This window comes from Mauremys mutica, chromosome 19 (assembly GCF_020497125.1).
Source record: "Mauremys mutica isolate MM-2020 ecotype Southern chromosome 19, ASM2049712v1, whole genome shotgun sequence".
In the NCBI taxonomy this organism is placed as follows: domain Eukaryota; kingdom Metazoa; phylum Chordata; order Testudines; family Geoemydidae; genus Mauremys; species Mauremys mutica.
In genome coordinates this window covers 24,593,551-24,619,496 of record NC_059090.1, presented here as the reverse complement: position 1 = coordinate 24,619,496, position 25,946 = coordinate 24,593,551, and the positions used below count along the sequence as shown (strand labels likewise).

The following is a 25,946-nucleotide window of genomic DNA, read 5'->3' as shown; positions in this document are numbered from 1 at the left end:
TGCTGCTTCAAGTACCTCACCCAACAAGGTACCCTCTGAATCTCTAAGTCATCTCCAGGTGATGTACATTTCATTGTGTTAAAGCTACAAGTCCACAACTGCAAGTGAATTGTATCTAAGTTCTGTTCATTAACTTTCACCCTTCATGATGGCATCACCTGCAGTGTTACACATATCTGTTATGTTGTATTTAAGGCAATGTTACTTCTGCAATAGAAATAGACTTTGCATTGGTTATAGTAGTTTGGGCAGGGTCTGGGAAGCCTTGCTAAGCACAAATGCAAACAGTTGTGAGTAAATAGATTGATTAAGGATCCTGAATATCCGTGTTTCACAAAACAGTGTTGTTCTTCCCTAGCATTTGCTGTCAGCCAGCCGCTCTGTGGCTTTTAGGCAGAGTGAGCAGGCTGCCTACCTAGCTTTTACCTGGCCTAAGCCTTACCTCAGCAGGGCTCGCGCTGCTTCTCAAAGCAGGGGGACCAGACAGCAAGTGTGAAAAATCGGGACGGGGCTGGGAGGTAATAGAAGCCTATATAAGAAAAAGACCCAAAAATCGGGACATCTGGTCACCCTATCTCAAAGCAGCAAGAAATAAGCAAGTGAGGGAAGGCAGCATCTCAAACCCCGAATGGTGGAGGTGATGACTCATGCTGGAGCAGATTGTTTCCTGAATTCTAGATTAAACTACTGTACATATTCCCTGATTAAATGCCCTGAGAATGCTTACAAGCAAATGAGTGTTAATATCCAGCACTTGGAAGCACAGGGACCTCTCTGGGGTGAGAGAGATTGTCCCATGTCAGAGTGTTGTTGCTGAAAAACCGGAGATGTCAGCATGCAAACAAAGTTCAAGCCGAATCTGTTGCTGTTTTTTTCCTTCCCTTCATTCTTTGTGACCAAGCCCAATAATGGCTCTTCGGTGACATGGAGAAATAATGAAGCGATTCTTTGGTCTGAGTGTTTAACCCCAGGAATTTCAGCAAGAGGAGATAATAAATCGCAGGCCAAAATTCACCCATCAGGAGGCTTGTGCACCATATTCCCTGTGCCTAAATACCTGATGTTGATGCCTTGCACAAGGGCCATTAAAAAGTGATTTGGGATGTTCTTACTGCAGAGAGACAGGGTCGTATCAAGAGCTGGAGACGCTCCCAACTCAGTTGGTCATTTGCAAATCATCCAGCTGCTAATCTGCCCAGAATGCGGAGATCTCCACCTACGTTCCTGTTTTGGTTTTGAAGAGGGAAGAAGCCCCATTGCTCACATGTAAGACAGAGCAGCAGGGTACTGAGACATTGGAAACCAATTTAGGAAAGGATAAGGTCAAAGTGATGAACATAAGCCAAAGCCCATTGGAAGACCGGCTATGAAGGGGAAACCAGGCAGGTCTGGTAGTAAATGGCCATTCTGGAGGAGAGTTGTGGTCACTAGTTCAGCTGACAACAGTTCAGGCCAGTTGATGTTGCATTGACAGGTGACAGATGACCATTTAGTCATTCTGCTCAAAGCACCTTGTCCCTAGGTCAGGGTGTTTCAGCAGATTTCGCTGCTGCATCTTAGATTTGAAATATGAGCTTCTGAAGACATAGCTGCAATTTTGGATTTGAATCCCAAAAGCCCCGATGTAATGTGTGAAACACCAGGAAATAGGATGGCAGAACTCCGCAAGCCTGGGTTTCAGCCCTGCTGTCCAGCCCCTCTTACTTTTCTGTACACAGGCCCTCGTGTCTCAGAAACCCCGGATTGTTGTTTTGCATTCATAATGGAGAGTGTGCATGTGACCTGTGCAGTTGATTTAGTCTTTGGTTGAACAGCAAGGCCACGGATACTGTAAACTCACCATTGCAATGAACTTGGGTACGCTTGCTGTGTCTCTAAAGGTGTGCTGCTGTTGCTACAGACTCCCTTTTCTCTTTCCTTCCCTCAGATTGAGGAGGAGATGCTGGCATTGCAGAATGAGCGCACCGAACGGATACGAAGCCTGCTGGAGCGTCAAGCCCGCGAGATCGAAGCCTTTGATTCAGAAAGCATGAGGCTAGGTTTCAGTAACATGGTTCTGTCTAATCTCTCCCCCGAGGCGTTCAGCCACAGCTACCCGGGAGCTTCTGGCTGGTCCCACAATCCTACTGGGGGTGCCGGACCTCACTGGGGTCATCCCATGGGTGGCCCACCACAAGCTTGGGGCCATCCAATGCAAGGTGGACCCCAGCCATGGGGTCACCCCTCAGGGCCCATGCAAGGGGTACCTCGAGGTAGTGCTATAGGGGTCCGCAACAGCCCCCAGGCTCTGAGGCGGACTGCTTCTGGGGGACGGACGGAGCAGGGCATGAGCAGGAGCACAAGTGTTACTTCACAAATATCCAATGGTTCACACATGTCTTATACATAACTTAAACAAGAACTGAAGGTGGCAATTCCACTGGAGCTGTCTGCCAACAGAAACTGCCTACAGATACGTCCCAGCAGCCTCCTCAGTGTGGGACTGCAGTGTGATGCTGGGTGAACATGGAGTATTGTATTCATTTTGTAAAGCACTCTGTTTTGTGTTTACTAACTGGGATGTCATAGTATTTGGCTGCAGGGTTTGGTTTTTTTAATTTTGATGTTTTGGGGGGGGACTGGGGAGGGGATCTAAGACATATATGCAACTAGTCAGAGAAGTTGGCTGTCGGATATGGCATTAAAGCTGCACAGGGGCCTCAGACTGCTTTCATCACCCCGTCCCTACAGAGCGGTGGGAAGAGTTCAAACCTTCGCTAATGTCCAAAAACCTTAACAGCCGCCTGAGCAGACCAGGGGGGCTGAAATAAGGCACTATCTGGTGAAGGAGCAGCTGTATTTTCTCCCCATTGTTTATCATGAAATTGGCCACATTTCTAGGTGTAGCCTTAGGAGGAGAGGGATTAAAGGAACCGTAGGTGAGGTAGAGGGGCAAGAGGAAAGGCTTTGCCTGCTGAGATGAGAGGGATCAACACAGACCCTTGCCACCCAAGTGCACGCTCTCTATTGCACTAAGAGGTGAGCCTTCTCCGAGGGCATAGGGCAGCTTCCTGGGCACCACATTGGTAGATGTGTGTGCAGGGGGAGGGCTGGAAATGTTTACAATCCAGCCTAGCATCTTTGCACTCCCCTAGCTGTGTGCTGGTGGCAGGGATGTCGTGCTTTGGAGGAGGTTGAGAAGAAGAGCATAAATAATGCACTTGTATGGCTAATACTGTGACATCTCACCTTAGCTAAGCATTAGAATAATTCGTGGAGCCCTAAATCGTTCTTTTGCTCTGTTCTTCAGAAACCTTGGACTTCTAGCCAATCAATCTGAAATGCCAGAGGTATTTTGAAAGATGCCATAGTCACAAAATGCCATTGATCGGGGTTTTCATTACTACACTACATACACCAATTTATTACCTTTTGGCTTGTTGCAATTTCCTGTTTACATGTCGAGTGTAGCCAACTGTTTAAATGTTTAGTTGCCATAGTGTACCAGGAGGAGCTGAGCCAATGACTCTTTACCAGCTGCTGACTAACCTACATCACCACTGTAGATCTTGCTGCATGTCAGGCTCCTTTCTATTATTTTGGTTGCCGCAGTACTTTACAACTTTACAGGCCATTGAGACCTTGTGATCATTTGGCAGCATGTCACACCACGTGTAGGAAGCACTATTTCCAGACGGCTCTTATCAGAGTTGCTGTACTACTGAAAGGGAGCAAAAGAGGTTGGGAAGTAAATTTTAAAAATTTTAATTAAAAAGGTCAGGGAGTCTGAAAATAAATGGAATGACTTTTGTGGCTACGTCTCGATCCTTAATGCTGGAAGTGGGAGGTGTCGTGAAAGCCGAGTCCCAATGGTGGGGAGTTCTGGGCAGGTCAGCACCATGAGATTCAGATGAGAGCAGGTAGATGAAGCTTGGTTTGAGGTAAAGATTTTCTTCCTGGGGACTGACCAGCCAGAGTTCTTTGTAAATGACTTTCCTTGCACACTAATCATCTTGAAGAAAACACTAGCTGCTAACTCTAGGATTTGCCTTTAACATGTTTATAGGGCTCAAAAGCAAGGTTTTCAGAATGTGTTTGTCATGTGACATATTTATATAGAAATACTCCAGTGTCTCGCTGCTGTTCAGTTTTCTCAACAGTGTGACATTCTTTTGTTAACTAAATTAAAATCCACTCCAGATCCTTAACTCTTAGCCAGTGTCTGGTGAATCCAAACTTCAGGATTTCCAGTGTCTTGGTGTATCATATCACTCGGAACAAAGATGGACACTATACCAAAATACGTTTGATTAACTCTTTGGCAGGGCCTGGTAGTATTAACAGTGAACGCAGAAGTTTGGGATGAGGTGGTGGAGCCACTGGGGAATATTCCCATTGGTTACCCTGTAGGACAGGTATGTTTGGGACAAAGATGAACTCTCTGACCCGCTATTCCTTTTGAAAAACATCTCTGGGTGGGATGGATGTTTTCTCTTCTAGCTGTTCTTTTGCATTAAAACATGCAAATGAAATTAAGGAAAATCACTTTCATTTTCCTGTTTTAAGAAAAAAAAAAATCAAAAGCCAAAACCCTCTATTGGATCTTACCACCTTGGTGTGGAGGGTATATCCAGAGCATGGTGCTAATATGCAATGTTTAGAAGTTCTCACCTCCTCAGAATCCCAGACAGCAGCAGTGATCAGCACTCTACTTCAAAATTCAGGGGGTTCATTCTTTTGCTTCTGTTATGGTTTGAATTTGGCCAAAATCTCTGGCTTAACTTGAGCTACTTCGAGAAGAGTTCCCTCAAACCGCTATTTGTGTAATGTAAAGCATGACTAAATGCTGGACCCAAATGATGTCTATCCCACCATTGGCTTTTTTGTATCCAAAAGAATTGTGTAGTAACCATTTTTACATGTATATCATGTGGAGACCTGGACTATTCCAATGAGTTAATATTTTAATTAAAATAGTTTGCAAAAACTGATTCAGATCAACCTTGTCTAAATGTGTGTGTCTCTGTGTGTACATGTGGGGAGCAGAAGCTACCTTACGACTGAGTTTGATCTCAAGAGATGTCTCCCAATTACTCAGTTGTTGCAATCTGTGGGAATCGCTTCATATTGTGTAGTGGAGGTATATTGAGGACATAAATTAGTGTAGACATAATGTATATGTTATAGATATCATATATATCACATAAATATCTTTGTGAGATATATGTATAAATATCAAATCAAAATAGTCCAGAGACGCAAACACTTTCTGAATCAGTTTGCAAACTCCATTTTTAAAAATTAAAACTAACTACTCCACATTGTCCTGTACCCGTCCGCCCCCTCGCACCACCGCTGCCGCACTGTACTGTACCCATCTGTCCCCTCACACCGCCGCCGCGCTGTACTGTACCCCCACCTCCTGACGCCGCGCTGTACTGAACCCCCCACCCCCTCACACCACCGCCGCGCTGTACTGTACCCCCACCTCCTGACGCCACGCTGTACTGAAACCCCCGCCCCCTCGCACCACCGCCGCACTGTTCTGTACCCATCTGTCCCCTCACTCTGCCGCCGCACTGTACTGTACCCCCACCTCCTGATGCCGCGCTGTACTGAACCCCCCGCCCCCTCGCACCACCGCCGCGCTGTACTGTACCCCCTGATGCTGCCACTGTACTGTACCCACCTGCCCCCTCACGCCGCCACGCTGTACTGTACCCCCCACCCCCTCACACCGCTGCCACGCTGTACTGTACTCCTCATGCTACCGTCACGCTGTACTGTACCCCTCCGCCCCTTCACACTGCCATCACGCTGTACTGTACCCGCCCCCTCACACCGCTGCACTGCACTGTACCCACCCCCTCACTCACGCCGCCGTCTCACTGTACTGCACCCACCCACTCATGTCGTCCTGCTGTATTATACCACCCACCCCCTCAGGCCGCCGTCGCGCTGTACTGTACCTACCCGCCCGCCCCCTCACACCACCACGCTGTCCTGTATCCACCCCCTTACTCACGCTCCAACCAGGGCTTTAAAAATACTGTTGCTTGTAAATTGTGAAAACTACTCCCAGTGTCTCAGCAAGATGCTAGTTTTCCATCTTCTATGTGAGGATTAACACTAGGAAAATGGCTCTGTGAATATTACTTTACAATTTTTATGGCAGTATTTTAAAATACTGGTGCCAGCTCGACACCTACAGCATATTATTCTGTATGTTTGGTTTTTTCCCCTTTGCACAGACCTTAAACTCTGATTAAAGTTTAGTCCAGAGGTGCAATAGCAGGAGAGTTGGCATTTTTCACCTCTTTAATCATATTACACTTCTTTGTTTTTGTTAATTAAAATCAGTGAAAGGGACCATGTGTGCTTTATTTGTTGTGGTTTCTGGAAAACAGAGGCCACCTCCCCCATTCCCATTGACTGTTGTGCACTTAATTCCTTGGACACAACACTGGAACTTTCACCTGCATTCAATCTAGCCCTGTAAACTTCCAAGGGGTTGAAAAACAAACACGGTACCGTATAGTAACAAACCATTGACTGGAGAAGTCCCCGTGGACATTTCTTATCTACAAGTCCTGCCTTGGGGCAGACTAGAGCTCCTGTACTTTCAGTACAGCTGCAGTTAACTTGTATTCAGTAGAATGTTGCGTGTTGTCAATAAAACCTGCACAGAGTACACGATGGTGGATACTGGAATAATGCTGCTTATTATCACAAAGGGGAAAATGGCCTGTTGAACTCAAAACCGTGATCCTGTCCACTCTTCATTGGCGAAAATAAATCGTATTATACCAATACCTACTGTTACTCTGTTAAATACGCACATCTCTCTGGAGATCTGTCTAATGGTATCTCATTTGTGTATATGTATATACTGTGTGTGTGTGTGTGTGTGTATGCGCACACACACCTCATGCTGTGCATTTCTGTCAGGGCACTTTGCATTCCCTTAGCTGATAAGCTGACAGGACAATTTGTGCAGCTGGGCTGTTAGGGGGAGGATGTGAGCAGACGTGCACAAGGGTTGAATGGAGTGGGCAAGCCCTGGTTTAAATCCTACCCTGTGTTGTGCAGGATGTTGGAGGGTTCTGTAGCTGCTGCAGGCATGTGAAAGGAGGGAAGAGCGCTCATGAAGGGTGCAGCAAAGTTAGAAGGCAGCGCAGAAAGCAAGTTTGCCTAGCACTAGGGAAGCGGCGTGGGGAGCTACTGGTGCTGTTTGCAGTATGCTTGTAGTCAGTGTGCTGTGAGGAAAGGCAGTGGTACCTAAGAGTGAAATGCTCTGCAGTCTGAGCTCAGAATCCCTAGGCGTGGTTCATCTCAGAAGATCACAAACCCCATATAGTCGTCATTAACTTTCTACATTTCTGGGGATCGGCTGCCACAAACTATGAACTCTGCTCTCTGCACCTTTGTTGTTATTCCATGTGCATTAAGCTAAGGCCAAAACAGATAAAACTGTGAAGTTACTTCTTACTAGCTCCATTCTTTATCCTTCTCCCCACCCATTCCTTCCAAAACATGGACACGTGTCTCTAAGTCTGGTTCCCCACCACCAGTGGACAGTGTGCTGGGAACAGCATCATTTTCTTCCTTGATGCAGGTTGTGCGTGCCCACGTAATGCTGCAGGCTTCTGAGTGATGGGGTAACAGCTGGACAGAGTCAGCCCTTAGAACCTGATTTTCTAGGTCTGGAAACCTTCTTCAGATTCCTGGCATCTCTCCTCCCCACCCTCCACCCTTGAATAGCAGCGAGGCGTCTGGCAGTTTGGGGAGAGGTGTCGGTTCCTGCATGTGTCAGGTCAGAGTTGCACATATGAAGGGCATCTCTTTGTTAGTGAGGCTTGTTCCTGCAGTCTCAGACCCCGCTAGTGTAACAGCATGCCACGCATAAGGGGTCTCTTCCTCATGGCGGTGGTGTGTACATACCAAAGGGAAGCCCCCAAATACCTGGTCCTGTGGGTTATAGTTACTCTCAGCAGTGTGGTTCCTTTGAAAGCAGGTTTGTAACCTTCCTTTTTCAGTGTCTCCAAGCTTTTGGCTTCCCTACCCCGTCAGCAGGAGTGTCTGTTCTTTTAAAATTGTCCACGCTCCTGGTTTAAAGACCATGGGACCCGTGCGCTCCCCTGGACTCCAGTCAGATTGTGAGCCTAGAAGTGGGGTTTGTCCCCTTAAGAAAGGTTGGTGCCTGTAGCAAGAACTTGCAATTGATGTATGTCTTGCTGTGTTCGTTTGAGTTTGCACTGTCAGGATTCGTTTCCATGGGAGCCAGTGGAGAAATGTTTGCGAGACTGTGCTGAGAGGTGCAGGGGGCTATCAGATCTGGGAAGAAGCCAGCTGACTTAGTGGTTTTATTAAAACGTTACCCAAAAGAGAGAGACGCAGATAAACCTGATTCCTGTTGTGTAACACAACTCAACCAGTTGGGCCTGGCAGGGTCACTCACATGCCTGGGATACCCTGTTCCCAACCCTTGGCTAAATGCTGGAGGAAGAAAGCCTGGCTCAGCCAGAGAGGGCTGGGTAAACAGCAGCAAACAAGCAGCTGACCCAAGCTGTGGGCCTCTGAATGCTTGCGCTTTGGAGGTACATTGACTCCACCTGTCTGCCATCTAGCCATGTTCTGTAAATCCGGGGTTAGCCCTTCTGCAGCCACACGCTCAGCCCAGAAGTCTGTTGGTAGACGGGAGTTACCACCACACAATGTGCACAAAATCAGGGGTATCTCCTGTCCCCTTACTTACCCCTCCTGGTACGGGTACCTCAGAACGTGCACCGTTCGCATTTTCACTGACAATTGCTTTGATGATTGTGAGTGAAAATATTGTAATTATCTGTAAATATGTAGTTAACAAATTGCCCTAGTTCCTGTATTTTTTAAGTTTTTGTACTAAAATTTATAGATACAGAATGTGCCAACTAGAGAGGAGCTACTGTCGTTGCCAGTTGTAGCCCAGCCTGCATCTAACCCCTTCAATTGCCCGTGTGACTCTAAGGATTCATGCTTAAATGTCGTAAGGCGGGAATGGGGGGGGATGATAAGGGAGAATAATGGCTTAATTTGCTGTCCAGGTGGAAATGCTTCTGGACCTAACAAAACAGGATTGATCCATATAGTTTATATTCACCATTTAAGTTGGGTTCCCTGTGTTTTAGATGCATGTATGCAAAACCTCTGCCCTTTCAGTCTAAATGCAAAGTGCGGTGATGTGGCCAGTGCAAAGGATAGAAGTGTTGGCTTGGAGCTTTTTCTGGGGTTGAAACTCACATTATCAAAGCCCAATTTCTCGCTATCCCTTTTATTGTATTTACAGAATTGTACAGAAAATTCATATTCCCCTCACCCCCTGAAAAGGTTTTGATGCCAGGATAATCTAAAGAGCATGTAAACCATTGGAGAAGAAATTAATTTTATGAAGCTTGTTGCCTGCTTTTAGTGCCAGTCTAACACATTTCTATGGCAACTCAGAGCTCAGCAGAGTTTGGAAATGAGCACGCAGTTGTTAATGAACTGAAGTATGTAATCGCTGCTTTTGCATGGCTTGGCATCAGTGTTAGACTAGGGCCACCTGAAAGCATTGGAGGCAAATTCTCGATTGGAAATGGTCATTTGCTTAAGTTTCACTTGACTAAATGCATTGCCGAGGCATGGTGTGTTCTCCTAGAAATTGCATGTGGTCAAGGAATGGAATATGCAGAGGTGGGGGACAGTTTTCTGCCATGGAGCAGGATCTCCTTGCAGACTGGTGGGTGGACTCCCACTGCCCTGCAGGCAGATGTTTAGGTGGTCGAGACGTAGGCTACAGCTGGCTTGCATTGTAGTTTTTGTTTTCAACACCCATTACTAAATTAGAGAGTCTTTCCCCTTGGATTGCATATGAATGAAATAATCTGTCTCACCTCACTTGACCCACCTTCACTGAGTCTCCCATGGCGTAGGCAAATCTGCAACCCTGGAATAGCTCTGAGAGCTCGAGGTTCTCAAGAAAAGAAAAATTATCACTAGGGAGATCAGTCCTTGGAAGATGTTTAAGTTTCCCTGTAGGCTGTTGGGATGTGAACTCTTCAAGACACTGACAGGATCAAAGAGGAGAGGAAATGCAGAGATGGAGATGGAGAGGCGTGGGTGGTGGGTGTGGTTCCTGGCAATCAAAACCACCTGCTTCCTTTCTTCAACCTTCCTTCTTCTCCTAACCCCCCTCTCAGCTCTCACCTGAGCATGCTTGGAAGAGGGACACTTTATCTGACCAAACCAACTCAAATTGAGGGTGGGTATGATACAGATACATTAACGCTACCGATCAGATACGGCATTATACCAACTTGAAAATTCTAAATGCTGAAGATGTTTTTATTAACACTCGGGTTGCTACAATTCCTATTTATGTTCTTCCATGGAAGTCATTAACCCATTTAAAACTTATGGCAAACAGTGATGAAATTGCTGGATTACCAGGAGGACGTTAGCTGTCAGAACCCCTTTGGTTTAGTATACAAGAGAAGTAGCATACCATGCATTACCAGGGGTAGGAGAAGGCTGTGTGAGGTGTGTATAGTGTATATTTTTAAAAATAGCTTATTGCTTGTATTGTGAAGACTTTAAAGACAAACTTGAGAATTCTAACATAAGTATTAACAAATTTAACATAAGTTATCCCACTGGGTTCGGAGCGTCTTGAATGTATAATCTTTTTGTAACCCAGAATGATTTATTCTTCTACCAGTCAGCCAGACATCTTATTTATATGTTTAATTTTGTATATCACTTTCCCTTTTGTTTTCATGATTTCCAGCATGCTTCTGTTTGGTTGGTTGTTTGCACAAGTATTGTGTAAACTAAAAGAAATTTTAACTTGAACCTGGCATTTTTACTTTCTTGGATTTTCTTCCTCCACACTTTTTGGGGGAACCGGGGTGGGGGGTGTATTTTCCATTTGCAGCTTCCAGGTGAATGCCTGGTCTTTTGCCAGTCAGCTGAAAATGCTTCACTGTCAGTTGCTTTAAAAGAAAATAAAAATGTCACCTTATCAGTTCTAGGTAACGCATGGGGGGGAGGAGGGCAAGTGCACCCCTGTAGCAGCACAAATCCGGCATTGGTTGCAAAAGGAAGGCAAAGCTGCAGACCTGCCACAGGCCCAGCTGCCATGACCTGCAGTGGGTGCTCGGTTGGCATGAAGGCTGCAGCGGAGAGCCAGGTTCCCACAATGATAGTGGGAGTTAAAATACCCGTGTCCCTCTCGGCTTCTGCCTCTGGGGTCATTGTTACACCCCTTGCTGTGTGCCTGCTCGCATGTGAGTGGGAAGAGGGATGCTCACAGACACCGAGTAATGTGTTTACTTCTCTTCTCCCTCCCTCCCTTCTCTAACAACCTTCAGCTCATGACCCACAACTCTTCCCCAAGGCCCCAGCCCCTCTCCTTGGCTAGCCGAGGGCTCGTTCATTCTGGGGCATTGGGGGTGGGGTGTAAGCAAGGCCAGGAGCTGGGCATCACTTTATCATGGGTGGTGCTGCCCACGCCATTATACTGAACAGAGGCCTGAGTCTTCCAAGCCCAATTCCTACAGGGGTTCAAACAGGGAAACTGGACTCCTTCCTGCCCATGTTTCTGTTAGCACCAGCTGGGATGGTGAGTCTACAGGTGTGCATTTTCCTTTTGATAGAAAATGCCACAAGCACTAACTGATGAGGCTTATTGTACAGTATATTGTCAGTATTCTGGTATCCTTCTGGTTCAACATACATTAGTGCTCATATATAACCTGTATTAATTGTATAGATTGTGCATTTAAAGCTGTTACCATGTTGTCAGAAAATGAGAGAGGAGAAAATAAGGTTGTATGTAATATTTTGTTTGTAAGTATCCTTTGTAACAGAGCAAAGGAAATGTTAAAAAATCAACTGTAATAAAGTAATTTTAGTACATGGAGCGTCTGCTGCGGGTTTTGAAAGGTGGGATTTAGCCAGGACTGTGGATCTAAAGCCGCCTCCTGTGGAGCGCGCCTGAGGACCAGGGCGTGGGCTTTGCATCTCCCCTGAACACTGCTCCTTCAGCAGCACAGCGCCCTCCCATGGCAGGGGCACGATGGAGATTGCTTTGACCCGGGGGCACTTTCCCACCCCAGCACGCTCCGGCTGGCCGCTGGGAACTGCAGGAGCTAGTGGAGTTTCATAGGCACAGGGGGAGGCTCCGTTAGCCGTGCGCAGCCTGGGCCATTTCCAGTGTGGTGGGAACACACCAGTCATGTCAGCCATGTGGGCTTTCAACAGTCTGTTTCTGTGGGGAGGGGATGACAGGGCCTGTGTGTGCAGTGCCTGCCATGCTGGTGTGAGCGTGCAAGGGAAGGCTGTGCAACACGGGGTGCTGCTCGTCCTCTAACGGGGGGTGACTGCACAGCGCTGCATGGCCCTTGGACAGCCTCTCCCAGGGACGCTATGGAGAGGTGCTAGACCTGCCTGGTGCTACCTGGTGTAGGACCTCTGCCAGCTGAAGATCTCCTGGAGGTGGCAGGCAGCGGAGGAAGCCTCTCTCTTCTGCAGGACGCCCCTCCTGTACCGGTGCAGCCCCTTCAGCCTCTCCTCCGTGCGAAAGAACTCCGCGACGGCGGCGAAGTACTCCAGCGTCACCTCGTGGCTCCAGGAGCAGGGCCCCTCCCTCAGGAAGCCGCAGTGCCCTCCGTGTGGTGTCAGCAGCAAGAAGAAGTAGGGGCTGCTGTGGAAGAGCTCCATGGGGAGGGTGCTGGCCGGAGGGCCTCGGACGGGGTCGTCGGCGCTGCAGATGCACAGGACCGGGACAGCTGCCTCATCCACCTCCCGGAGGGGGTCGTTGCGATCCCAGTAAGCGTCCCAGGTGACAGGGTGCCTCTTGGTCTGGCAGAAGAGGGTTTCCTCGAATTCCCGGAGCGAGCGGCTCCTGAACAGCCTGCCTGTCTCCACAACCTCTGCCAGCGCGGTGGCATACCTAGGGGGGGCAAAGGCAACAGGCAGGGGTGCGGCTCACATGGAGCGTGTGACCCCTCTTCATTCACCAGCATATCGCTGCCTCCTGCTGGATGCTATCAGATTTCTCAAGTGTTTCACGCGTGCCCACGGCTGCCATAGCTGGCTAGTGGCACTGCCCTGCAGCGGTTCTGGGGTAAGAGCTCCTGAATCCTACTTCCAGGGCCTAATCTGTTTGGCTTGGTGGGGGCCTGAAGCCACAACATGGCAGGGGTGCTAGAGACCATGGTGATGGGCACGTTACAAATGCTTGGCTAGGACATAGTGTCTGTGTGCATCCGCCCCTGCGTTTGTGACACACCCAGTTTGCATAAGGCCTTTGAACTCCTCACACACCTTCCCCGGGCCCCACCCGGGGGAGCTGGGTGCAGCTGGGTCCAGGGTGCCCTGCTGCTAGCCTGTCCCACCCAAACCTACAGCCAGTTAGCGCTGTGGGTGCACGTGGCCATTTAATGCCTCTGCTTTCGCAGTCCCTGCCTGTTCAGACCAGAAGGGCCCCATGGCAGCTGTTGTTGGGGCAGGGCTGGCCTGGGGGCTCTGTGGGTCCAGCCCTTCCCTGCTGCAGGAAAGGAGGCGAGTTTCTCGCTCATTTGTCGTTTTGGTCACTTGGGTTGGAAACCATAGCGACGAGGAGAATCCTAGCACCTAGCCTCCTGTCCAGGGCTCTGGTTTCCATGACAGCAGGCTGAGGCTGCTGCAGCATTTCAGCGTGGGAGCTGGAGAGCGGGCGGGCCATGCTGTGTGTGAGGAACCCCAGGGTGAGCATGGCACCCAATGCGCTACCCCGACGGGCAGGACATCCCTGGCTCCCACACGCAGGGCGCAGGGCAAGGGACTCCGGGCAGCCCGAGACAGTAACAATCCAGTTCTGGAGCACAAGTGTCCCCCTGCCTCTGGGCTGGGCTCCCGAGCATGGCTTTCCCCTCCCCAGGGCCCCCTTCCCCGAGAAAGGGGCCCCCTTTGGAGCTGGCCCAATGGTCTCCCTAGCACCTGGGGCCATTGGACTTCTCCATGTTCCTGGAATGGTCCATTGATGGTCCCCAGGCTGCACTGCAGCTGGGCTCTCTCGCTAGGACCGGGGGAGGGGGGCACTCAGACAGGCATCACCACCCCAGACTGGCCAGGGGAAGCTGCTTGCCTTGACTGTCCTAGAAGGGAGGATTGGGCGATGGCCCCTTACCCAGCACATCCAAGCCTGCTCTACACACCGTCTCCCGGGATAACTCAGTTGTGGTGTCACTCTGGTTTCAGCTCTGGTTTGGACGCAGTTCTACAGGAGTCACGGTGTCTTACACCTGTATAGCTTATCCCCCTCCCCTACGGGACTAGCTGGGCTGGTGCAAAGCACCTTCCTACCCGGGTGGGGCCGTACCGTTGTAGCTGTGCCGGTACAGTCGGTGGTACCCCAGCTGGGTGCCAGGAGCCTGCAGCGGGGTGTGGCCAGGCTGAGCAGGTTACCCCGGGGCAGATCTATCTCCATGGTGGTTTCTGGGCAGAGGTAAAACTCAGCAGAGCTACTTCAAACTCAGGCAGGCTGGTGGGTATTGTCTTGGGAGGCACTAAGGCAGTGATCTTAGCTCCCCTCGCCCAGCCAGCCCCTTCCCTTGCTGCCCCGCTCCAGGGAGTTTTGACAGAAGCTTTTAAATAGGGTCTGGGGCATTTCTAATGTGCCTGTCGGTGTTGGAACGCAGTGACTTTGCTTTTAACAATCCCCCCAACACACGCCTGCTGCTGGAGATGGGGGGCTCCCCACGTGCTCCCATAGCCCCCACAAAGCATGCGGCACAGAACGTGTAGCAGGGCTGTCAGCTGGCCCCTCGCAGGGCTGCACTCCGGAACTCGCTCCAGCTAACTGCACAGCCTCTGCATGTCTCATCCCCTCACACCCAGGGCGCACATCCAGCAGCTCCGGCCAGGCCTGAGTCAATGTGGTTGTGAAAGTGCTGGCTGGTGCTGGGCAAGTTTCCCATGCGCTGACCTGCCAGTGCCCCTCAATCCTAATCTGCAGCCCCTGGCATCCCCAAATCTACCCTGCTCTGCCCCCACGCCACCCCAGCTCTGCCGAACTTTGTTCCTGTTCCTGCCGTCCCCGGGGTGCCCACACGTCTGCCCCTCAGCCTGAAGAAGTGCTGCCGAGAGCAGGGGAGGAGCTCGGGAAAGCACCCACCTGCTGAGGCCTCGTTTCTGGTGCAGGAGCAGACTCCACTCATACAGCCAGGGGCACCCGGTCTCCAGCCACTCCTGGCACCTGAACACGGGCGAGATGCAAGCCGCTGCAGCCAGGTAGCTGGAGGAGCCGCACTCCCCCAGGTAGGAGAGGAGCAGGCCCGAGCCTGAGCCCTCGCTCACGGCGCAGAGCGAGGAACCTGGCTGCCGCACGCGGATGTATGTCACTGCCTCCTTGAGGTCGCCTGGGTCCCCGAAGGCCTGCAGCTTCAGGCTGGCGAGCGGGCTGCCGTTGTGTCCCCTGCGGTTGAAGATGACGGGCTTGTAGCCCTGCTCCAGGCCCAGCAGGCAGAGGTGCAGGACGCCCCTGGTGACCTTCCCAGAGGCATTGGGGAGGACAAGCAGCACCGGGGCGGTGCCAAAGGCAGTGGTTGCTCTACTCCTCTTGCTGCTGCCACGGGGCCCCATGACCCAGTCCAGGGCAACCAGGCCCCCGTCGGCCAGCTGCAGGAGCTCCCGGGCCAGCTCCGGCTGGCGGGCAGGGGGGACGAGGAGCTGGAACATGGTCTGGAGCTGAGGCCAGGTCCTGCACAGCCAGCACCCGCTCTGCAGGGCAGCGCCCCGCCGCAGGCTCCGCAGCAGGCTCCGGGCCAGGGCGGAGGATTTGCAGATGAGCCTGCAGCGCCCTGCCCCAGGCCCCTCCTCCCCAATGACATTGTCCCCGTCGTCTCCCTCGCCTGCACCCCCCGGCTCCCGGCTGGGCAGCAGGCTGCCCCCGCCCGGCCCCCAGAGCTGCGTGGCGAGGAGCCAGAGGAGGGCTAAGGCCAAGGCCCAGGCCGCCAGGCTCCCTAGTGCCAGCATGAGGTGCCTCGCCCAGCTGGGGAAGAAGTGTCTCCGGGAGCCCCCTGCCTGGGCTCCACAGCGGCCCCCCTCCTTACTTAGCAAATAATGGATTTGTTTGAGGGCGAGTGCGATTGGATGGGGGTTGTGCAAGCGTTAACCCTTCCCCTGCCGGGCGCTCTCACCATGGCCCTGGCTCGCTGCCTTGAGGATCCTCTCTCCAGCTGGGGGTCGAGGGGTGTCTTGGTGCACTGGCCTTTCCCTGTACCTGGAGCAGGACTCGGGGGGGGGGGGGGGGTCTGCACTCATAGGCAGGGACATCAGGCCCCTCCCCTGGCTGATCTGTGGTGTGGGGCTGGTGCCTGCCCTCCAGGGCCTATGTACTGCACAGGGCCCTCAGCGTAAAGCATTCCTGCCTTGTTCCACACCAGCTGGGGGAGCAGAGAGCTCGCCGCTTGCCCCTGCATGGAGCCACACTCATGCAGAGAACGAGCAGCTCAGTTCCTGGGGTGGGTGAGCAGTGCAGACGCCCGGCCATGCCGAGCTGCTGCTGGAGCCCTGGAGCTGCCAGGTGCCCGGCCGGAAGCAGGGAATGGGGCTCACGCAGGAGTGACCAGGCGAAGGGCGTTGACCTGGGCACACTGGCTCTTCCGGCCTAAACCCGCTGCAGGCGCGGAGCAGGGGTGCTGCCCCACAGCCCGGCTGCAGGCGCAGAGCGGACGTTCTGCCCCACGGCTTGGCTGCAGAGGGGAGGGTTTCTCAGGGAGAGGCCTAGGCTGCTGGGAATTTTCCATAGCAAAGCACTCTGCATGCCCCCTGCCCCCAATGAACAGCACAGAAATGGAGCCATTACACCCTGTACCAACCCTGAAGGCCCTTGAGCACCATACCACTCCCAGCGCTGTGCATGTAATTTACCCCCCCCCCCCCCGCTCCCTCCAACGCACACCCCATGGGAGGAGGGGCAGGCCCGTGTTCCGGGCTGTGATCCTGCACTCAGTGCTGGTGGGTGACTCTGTCGGCTCAGGCTGTGAACCTGCCCCAGGCCCCGAGCGAGGTCTGTGCGCACCGTTCAGTGGGGCACTCTGCACACAGACCCCGTCCCTCCCTGAGCCTCACATGGGGCTGGGAGGATTCTGTCTCTCTGGGGCAGCCGGCAGGGATGGGGAAGGTGAAAGGCTGCTGGGGCCGGGGCTGCTAATCCTGCCACCAGTGCCAAGGCGATGGGCAAAGTTCTCTGCCCCCGGTCCCTCTCCCAGGAGCACGGGCCAGGCGAGCTGGGCCAAAGTCCACAAGCGGAGGCTCCAAGGGCCCCCAGGCTGGGTCTGCCCAGGAAAGGAGGCCATGGGGGCTGAGCCATGGGGTGGGCCGGCCTGGGGGAAGGGAGCTCCACATGGGTCTTCATGGCTTAGAACAGAACTGAGCCCAGCCTGGGAGCTGGCAGGTCACGGGGGCTGCCCTGTACACCCCCCCCCAGCCCCCCACTGCTCCCTAGGCCCTGACTCCCATTGCTCCTTACTCCTTACTCCCCGGCCCCCATCCTGTACCCCCCAGCCCCCCACTGCTCCCTAGGCCCTGACTCCCATTGCTCCTTACTCCCCAAACCCCCATCCTGTACCCTCCAGCCCCCACTGCTCCCTAGGCCCTGACTCCCATTGCTCCTTACTCCTTACTCCCCGGCCCCCCATCCTGTACCCTCCAGCCCCCCACTGCTCCCTAGGCCCTGACTCCCATTGCTCCTTACTCCCCGGCCCCCATCCTGTACCCTCCAGCCCCCCACTGCTCCCTAGGCCCTGACTCCCATTGCTCCTTACTCCCCGGCCCCCATCCTGTACCCCCCAGCCCCCCACTGCTCCCTAGGCCCTGGCCCCCACTATCCTGTACACCTACTGCCCCCTACTGCATGGAGGAGGCGCCGCGGGACCCGGCTGCTGGGCGGCTGCCGCCTGCAACACCAGGCGGGGGCAGGGGCAGGATGGCGCTGGCTGGGGGGACACGGCCAGGGGACAGGGCCCGGGGGGGGGAGGGTGACGCTGGCCGGGGGGGGCAGGGCCGGGGGACAGGCCCCAGGGGGGGGGGGAGGGTGACGCTGGGGGGGGGGGCCTGGTCCGGGAGGGTGGCGCTGGCCGGGGGGGGGGGCGGCAGGGGCTTGGGGTCCCTCGCGCATTAAACGTCGTTCCTGACCTTGCAGGCGGCGGTGGCTTGGCCCGCAGCAGGGCAGCCCCCCCCACCCCCCCGGGGTCTGGCGCTGCCGCCGCTCAGCGGGGGGGGGGGGGGTGACGGGCCCCCACCAGCAGGGCCTAGTCATTGCACCCGCCCCTGGGGGGGGCAGAGCTCGGCGGGAGCCCCCCCCCATTGCAGGCCGGGGGGGGCAGAGCTCGGCGGGAGCCCCCCCCATTGCAGGCCGGGGGGGGCAGAGCTCGGCGGGAGCCCCCCCCCATTGCAGGCCGGGGGGGGCAGAGCTCGGCGGGAGCCCCCCCCCATTGCAGGCCCGGGGGGGGGCAGAGCTCGGCGGGAGCCCCCCCCCCATTGCAGGCCGGGGGGGGCAGAGCTCGGCGGGAGCCCCCCCCATTGCAGGCCGGGGGGGGGCGGCAGAGCTCGGCGGGAGCCCCCCCCCATTGCAGGCCGGGGGGGGGGCGGCAGAGCTCGGCGGGAGCCCCCCCATTGCAGACCGGGGGGGGCAGAGCTCGGCGGGAGCCCCCCCCATTGCAGGCCCGGGGGGGGGCAGAGCTCGGCGGGAGCCCCCCCATTGTAGGCCGGGGGGGGGCAGAGCTCGGCGGGAGCCCCCCCATTGCAGGCCCGGGGGGGGGCAGAGCTCGGCGGGAGCCCCCCCATTGCAGGCCGGGGGGGGGGGGGCTCAGTTCTCCCCGTGTCTGTCCAAATCCCCCCGGCCGGTGTCAGCCGCAGGGTGGGCACGTGCTGGCCCCGCCCCACCCTCGGCACGTGACCGGGCTGGGTCCTGGCCCCACCCACTGGGCCCAGCCTCGGGCCAGGCCGGGAGGCGCCTTCCCCTTTAAATCCCGCCCAGCCCGGCGGAGGCGCCTCGCGCCCGCTCCCATTGGCTTCGTGGCCGCCAGCGCCCCGCCCTCCCTCCGCTGAGCCAATGAGCGCGTGCCCAGCTGGCAGCCCCGCGCCCCGCGCTGGCGGCCGGTGGCTGCAGGTCCGAGCCCGCGGGCGGCACGTGGCGGGGCGGGGCCGGGCCGGGGGGGCTCTGAGCGTGCGTGGAAGGGGGGGGGGCTGAGCCCTGTGCGCGCCGCCCGCAGCGCTGCCTGGGCACGAGGCGTGGCGCTAACACCCCCCCCGCCCCAAGCAGGCCCCAGCGCCCCACGGGTGAGCCCGGCCCACGCCCGTCCTGGGGGCGCAGGGGAGCTGGGCCACGCGCGCTCCAGCGCCGGGTCTGCACGTGCTGCTGCCCCAGCCCCGGCTCCGTAACGTCGAGGCGAGTGAGCCTGGGGCCGGTGCCCCTGTGGGGCACGTGGGCGAGGTGCCTCCGCCACCCGGCCGCTGGGCCAGCGCTGGCCTGGCCGCAGAGCCGAGACGCTGGGGGAGGGGTGTCCGGAACATCCCCCCCCCCCCCGGTGGCTGCGCCAGGCCAGCGAGGCTGCCCGGGGTGACAGCTCCTCTCCCCCCCCCCCCCCAGCGCTGTACTCCTGCCCGCCTCTTGGAGGGCACTGACCTTTCCCCTTTGCACCCCTCAGAGCAAGGGGCAGGATTCAAACCCTGGCTGGCCTGCCGGAGCCGACCTCGGCCCCTGCTCCACTGACATGCCTCTTCTCTCCTCCCCCAGCACCCAGGGGTTGCCGTCCTCTCCTCCGGGCACCGCCAGGCCCGGCTCATCCTGCTGGCCCAGTACATCCTGACCCTCCACAGCAGCCTCATGCAGGAGTGGGTGAGTCGGGACTGTAGGGGGAGGGGCTGACTGGAGAATCTAGGGCCAGAGCTGCCTGGGCTAGCGGGTGGGGGCAGAGTCACAGGCGCTGATGTGCTCAGTGCACACACACACCCAGCAGGCTACCACCCCAGACCCATGTTGGGCACTAGGGACTAACCCAGCAGCTAGAAGAATGTCATTGTTCTCTCACGTTCGGCCGATGGCTCGTGGGCATCCCACGGTGGGTGCAGAGGCAGGAAGTGGGGCCGGTTTTCGATATCACGTAACTTTTCAATGTTATCAGGCATCTAATCCAAAACCATGACATCCCAGCAAGGGCCATTCCTCCCAGACCCAGAGTCTAATTGTGCCCAGGTGGCAGAAAGCTTCTAAGTACCATTGATAATGCGCGTGTGTACTCCGAATAGGCCTGTTCTGGTGAGTGGGGGAAACGTTTCGCCTCAGGGGCTAGTTTGTGCATTTCCCTGAACCTCTTTGCCTTTGGTTAAAGCAAAAGGCTGTAGGGACAGGACAGCTTGAGTGTGTCTGCCCCACACCAGCCCGTGACGTGGGCTGTAGCCACGAGAGCTGATGCTCAAATAGATTTGTTAGTCTCTACGGTGCCCAAGGACTCCTGTTCTTTGTACCATGTCATACATCTCAGTACTTGTGCAATGGACTGAGCTGAGGAAATGTAATTATAAAACAGAGTTCTGCTCGGCCCGAGCCACCCCTGTAAAGCAGACATGGGATGACTAATGACTTCGTACTGGCACTGACTACAATGACAGTACATGTAAAGTACTTACAGCACAGTGAGGTCCCTTCGTAGAAGGGCTGCAGAATGTCTTGCATGAGTATATTGTGGGAACACTGCAGTACCTGGCGACTTGTATGTAACCCCTACATAGAACTACTGCATGGCTAATGCAACGCCCTTCGCGTGGTTTGCAGAATCTGTCTCTGAGATGCCCGATGCTCTGTTGCTGCACTGTCACAGCTGCATGCATCAGAGCACACCGCATCTTCCCTGCAGCGCCTGCTCTCACAGCTACCCTGCCCAAAGCTGGAGCAGGTGCTGCACCATTGTGTTAGGAACAAGATGTCCCGTGCTAGCTGTCACCCCTGCGGGGCTGACAGGGGACCCTTGAAGATGCCGCACTGTAGCGTGATTCCATAGGCCTGACTGATCTGGGGCACGTTTCCGGTGCTGCCTGCAAAAGGCCATTGGTGGTGGCAGTTTCTCACTTTTGTTCTTCTTAGCAAACAACTCGTAACCACTTGACCCAGCGATGGTTGCTTCTTACAGTGACGACACCAGAGAGACGTAGGCTGAAAAGCAGCAGTTGGCAACCTTCAAATCTTGCTAGTGACATTGAGCAAGGGCTACTGCTTGGTTCTTCGTCGCCTCTCTGGCTAAGGCCACACGAGGCAGGCAGGGAGGAGCTGGCCTCCCTTGTAAGATTTAGCGCCATGGTTAGGGCACCCACCTGGGGCGGGGGTGAGCCTGGGTCCGGTTCCTCCTACCACCGGAGGAGAGGGGATTTGGCCAGCGAGCTGCCATTGCTCAGTGCGTGTGAGAGGTCGCTCTCCCTCATGACCTTCAGCCCAGGGGTTATGTGGCAGAGACTGGGTCAGTTCCCCCCTCTGCCTGATGAGAGGGTGAGAGCCCAGATTGCTGCACTAAGGACAGGCTGATGGCAGGTGCTCGTCTTCTCTTGTTAAGTATCAGAGGGGTAGCCGTGTTAGTCTGGAGCTGTAAAAGCAGCAAGTGGGGATTCACCCACGAAAGCTCATGCTCCAAAACGTCTGTTAGTCTATAAGGTGCCACAAGACTCTTTGCTGCTCTTCTCTTGTTGAAGCTCTTCCACTTTAATGCAGCCATACTTGGGTCCCAGGCACCCTGAGAATCACTTTATACTGCTGTGCGGGGCCCTCACCCCAGCTGGGGAGAGTCCGGTTCAGGTGTCACTGACTCCTGAGAGGGGATTTGAACAGCCATCTCCCTGCCTCAAAAGTGCCTGCCCTGAGGTGCAGGCCCTGAGGCTCCCTCCGGCTGGCCTGCTGAAGCTGCTCCACTTTCATTAAACGTTAATTAGGCCAAAGCAAAGGGTGCAGCCAGGCCCCTCTGTAGTGTATTGCTCAGGCTGCTGTGCTGCTGGCAGAGACGCGGGCCTAGTTCCTGGGCTCGGCTGTGGAGGTCCTGCCGGCTTTCCCCTGGAAGCCTGTCCCCCTTCGGTAACTAGCACTAGGCCTAACGCAGCATTATCTAAACCACTGAAGATGCTGACCAGACCCGATCCCGGCGGGACCCCCCTCATTTTACCCGTCCAGCCGCACTGTGAGCCACTGGGACCTGCTCTCAGGGAACAGTTTTCCAGCCAGTTTTGCACCCACCTTATAGTAGGTTTGTCAAGGCTCTTTCCTGAGTTTCCTTGTGAGGTCGCGTGACTCCACCCCTGCAGCCTCACTAAAGTCAAGCTCTGCCCTTCCCCTCCCCGTCACAAGGCTGTTACCCTGTCAGAGGAGGCCAGGAGGTTAGTCTGACATGATCTGGTCTTGACTTATGCCCCCGTTATCTCCTAGCTGCTCTCAAAGTGACTGCTCGATTATTTGCTGCATTATCTGAGTCCCAGCCTGGCCCGGAATTCCCTGGCTCGTCCCTAGTCCCCTGTGTAGAGCTGGGTCCGGTATTTGCTGCTCTATCACCCGGGGCTAAATACCTCCCCAAACGTACCAGACCAGGCCTGTTCGCACGCCAGCCCTGCAGTAGCAATTGTCTTTAGAAGCTTTCTGCCAGTTTGGTCAGTCAGCCTCTGGTCGGACGCCACCTGCCACGGTGGGTGTTTCCAGGTGAACGTTAGGTGAGCTGGAAAACCTGCCCCACGCCCAGCCGCTGGATCCCCCAACCCCGTGTTAAAGCTGGCTGCAGCCTGCAAGGCGGGTCACTCGCCCTCTGACTGGCCCATCCGCAGCACCTGGCACTGGCCGTGTGGGCTGCCATGCTGGAGATGCACAGGCGGAGCATCCAGCGGGTCAGGGATGGAGGGCTACCGGCAGGTGGTGCGGGCAGGAGGCAGGGCCTGGGGCAGGTGAGCGCGGCCACATGTAGTGGGTGTGGGGGCCAGCTGGCAGCCGGGCCGGCTTTAGGAACCGCGGGGCCTGATTCGAATACCCGGCGGCACTTCGGTGGCTGGGGGTCTGCTCTGGGTCTTCCGCGGCACTGAAGGACCCCCCCCCCGCTGCCGAAATGCCACCCAAGACCTGGCGCAAACCACCACCCCCCGCTGCCAAAATGCCAAACAAGACCCAGACCAGCCCCCCCCCCACTGCCAAAATGCCGCCCAAGACCCAGAGCAGACACCCCACCCTCCCACTGCCAAAATGCCACCCAAGACCCAGAGCAGACCCCCCCCCAGCTGCCGAAATGCCGCCCAAGACCCAGAGCGGACCCTCCCCACCGCCAAAGACCCAGAGCAGACCCCCCTCGTCCCCCCCACTGCCTATATGCCGCCCAAGACCCGGAGCAGACCGGGTGAGTAAAAAAAGTTTAAAAAATCAAAAAGTCGCCTAAAGCGCAGAGCTCTCTTAGGCGCGGGGCCGATCCCAGGGGATGGGGGCACGCGCTGAAAGCCGGCCCTGGCTGGCAGCAGCTCCCATAGTGGAGGAAAGGGCTGAGGCCCAATCCAGCTCCCCCGGGCAGCGGGGCCTGGCACCCAGGCCTCCTGCGCTCTGTGCCTGGCTGCAGGCTCCTCCCTTCCCCGCCATAGCAAGGTGGCTCTGCTGGCCCGGCCAATGGGGGGGAGCTGGCACTGGGGGGCTGGCCCTAGTCTTACAAGGGAACCAGCAGGTGCTCCCCACTTCTGACACCCCCCCTTCTCGCCCCCCAGGCCTTGCTGAAGCGCCCCAGCCCCCGCCGCTCGCTCTCTGGGCGGGGGAGGCCCCGGGCAGCCCGGCGAGCCCCCCATCCACTAGACAAGGCACTGCCGGTGCCTGAGGGACACCGCCAGCCGCGCGCCAGGATCAGTGGCAGCAGCAGCAGGAACAGGTCGGGGAGTCGGACACCAGAGCTCCCAGGAGCCAGCCTGGCCCCTGGGCACAGCCAGGCATGGGGGGGGGCGACCCTTGAGCCCAGAGGTGACCGGGATCGCCTGGACATAGCGCCACCCTCTGGCAGCTCCCTGAGCACCTGTGCCACAGCTGGGCAGCGCTCAGCCCCCATGCTGCCACCAACAGACGCCCTGCCGCAGGCCAGCGCAGCTCTGGGGGGTGTCCGGGGGCCTGGGGCCCTGTCCCCCCCAACGCTCCAGCACACGCCCCAACTGCAGGAGGGCCCTGGGCACCTGGGATGCTCGTGTCCCAACGCCCAGCGGGGAGCCGTGCCCCAGGGGCAGGCCCCACAGGCTTACGTGCCCACGCCCCGCACAGAGGAAGCGGCCTGGGCCGCCAGCGCCCTGACCTTCCTGCTGGTGGTGCTGACACTCGCCATCCTGTACACCCGTCTCCACCGCAAGTTCCGCAAGAGCCAGAGCCTGTACTGGGCCCCGAGCGACGCGGGCCAGGAGCCCCTGGCCGGTGAGTGCCCCCAGCACCCTCCCCAGCTCGCCTCGGGAGAGCGCCCCCAGCACCCCTCTTCTCTCTCCCCTCGGCAGAGTGCCCCCGGCAGCACCTCCTCCCCTCCCCTCGGGAGAGCGCCCCCAGCACCCCTCTTCTCTCTCCCCTCGGCAGAGCGCCCCCGGCAGCACCTCCTCCCCTCCCTCCCCTCGGGGGAGTGCCCCCAGCACCCTCCCCTCCCTCCCCTCGGGGGAGCGCCCCCGGCACCCCTCTTCTCTCTCCCCTCGGCAGAGTGCCCCCGGCAGCACCTCCTCCCCTCCCCTCGGGAGAGCGCCCCCAGCACCCTCCCCTCCCTCCCCTCGGGAGAGCGCCCCCAGCACCCCTCTCCCCCCTCCCCTCGGGAGAGCGCCCCCAGCACCCCTCTTCTCTCTCCCCTCGGCAGAGTGCCCCCGGCAGCACCTCCTCCCCTCCCTCCCCTCGGGGGAGCGCCCCCAGCACCCTCCCCTCCCTCCCCTCAGGGGAGCGCCCCCGGCACCCCTCTTCTCTCTCCCCTGGCCGGTGAGTGCCCCCGGCAGCACCTCCTCCCCTCCCCTCGGGAGAGCGCCCCCAGCACCCCTCTTCTCTCTCCCCTCGGCAGAGTGCCCCCGGCAGCACCTCCTCCCCTCCCCTCGGGAGAGCGCCCCCAGCACCCCCCTCCCTCCCCTTGGGAGAATGCCCCCGGCAGCACCTCCTCCCCTCCCCTTGGGAGAGCGCCCCCAGCACCCCTCTTCTCTCTCCCCTCGGCAGAGCGCCCCCGGCAGCACCTCCTCCCCTCCCCTCGGGAGAGCGCCCCCAGCACCCCTCTTCTCTCTCCCCTCGGGAGAGTGCCCCCGGCAGCACCTCCTCCCCTCCCCTCGGGAGAGCGCCCCCAGCACCCCCCTCCCTCCCCTTGGGAGAGTGCCCCCGGCAGCACCTCCTCCCCTCCCCTTGGGAGAGCGCCCCCAGCACCCTCCCCTCCCTCCCCTCGGGGGAGCGCCCCCGGCACCCCTCTCCCCCCTCCCCTCTTCTCCCTCCCCTCAGGCTAGTGCCCAGAGCACCCTCCCCCACTCCCCTCGGGAGAGCACCCCCAGCACCCGCCTCCCCTCCCCTCTTCTCCCTCCCCTCGGGAGAGCGCCCCTCTCCCCCCCTCCCCTTGGGTGAGTGCCCCCAGCACCCTTCCCCCTCCCCCCCTCGGCAGCGTGCCCCCGGCAGCACCCCCTCCCCCCCAGCGCGCTGACCACGCTCTCTCTGTGCAGCTCTTCTCAAGAGGCGGCTCCTGTCAGCCCACAGCAGGCGCAAGAAGCGGCCGCGGCCGCGGCCCCAGCAGAGACGGCTGCTGCTCCAGGGCCCGTCGAGCGAGAGCTCCGACTAGCAGGCAGCTGGCTCTGAACCCCTGGGGGCAGCACGTGGGCACAGGCCCGGGCGGCCGGGGGCAGCTCACGCTTTCTGCTGAATAAAGTGGTTGAAGAGCGTGGCTGCGTCTGGCTGCCCCTGCTGGGCGGAGGGGTGG

At 56.9% G+C, this 25,946-nt stretch overlaps 3 protein-coding genes across 6 annotated transcripts in view; 2 read left to right on the top strand and 1 right to left on the bottom strand.

Annotated features, from left to right (window-relative positions):
* Window positions 1-11,917, top strand: part of TAOK1 (TAO kinase 1) — a 143,024-nt gene extending 131,107 nt beyond the window's left edge. For both annotated transcript variants that reach the window (XM_044993455.1, XM_044993456.1), the window contains exon 20: window positions 1,928-11,917. In XM_044993455.1, coding sequence (XP_044849390.1) covers window positions 1,928-2,389 — 462 coding nt within the window. In that variant the 3' untranslated portion in view covers window positions 2,390-11,917. The remainder of the gene's footprint in view (window positions 1-1,927) is intronic.
* Window positions 10,852-16,029, bottom strand: ABHD15 (abhydrolase domain containing 15). The gene is made up of 3 exons (XM_044993464.1): window positions 15,155-16,029; window positions 12,455-12,949; window positions 10,852-10,988 (listed from the first exon to the last, which is right to left on the bottom strand). The coding sequence occupies exons 1-3, from the start codon at window positions 16,012-16,014 to the stop codon at window positions 10,982-10,984; spliced, it is 1,362 nt and encodes a 453-aa protein (XP_044849399.1). The 5' UTR covers window positions 16,015-16,029; the 3' UTR covers window positions 10,852-10,981.
* Window positions 13,704-25,936, top strand: TP53I13 (tumor protein p53 inducible protein 13). 3 transcript variants are annotated; one of them, XM_044993467.1, is made up of 4 exons: window positions 13,704-13,745; window positions 19,781-19,882; window positions 23,755-24,439; window positions 25,693-25,935. In XM_044993467.1, exons 1-4 carry the CDS (start codon window positions 13,722-13,724, stop codon window positions 25,806-25,808), a joined length of 927 nt encoding a protein of 308 aa, XP_044849402.1. In that variant the 5' UTR covers window positions 13,704-13,721; the 3' UTR covers window positions 25,809-25,935. The 3 variants fall into 3 exon arrangements, with proteins under 3 accessions (XP_044849402.1, XP_044849401.1, XP_044849400.1); XM_044993466.1 differs by lacking the exon at window positions 13,704-13,745 and adding an exon at window positions 16,458-16,502; XM_044993465.1 differs by lacking the exon at window positions 13,704-13,745 and adding an exon at window positions 19,034-19,153 and having other exon boundaries at window positions 25,693-25,936.
* Window positions 25,937-25,946: the final 10 nt, after the last annotated feature.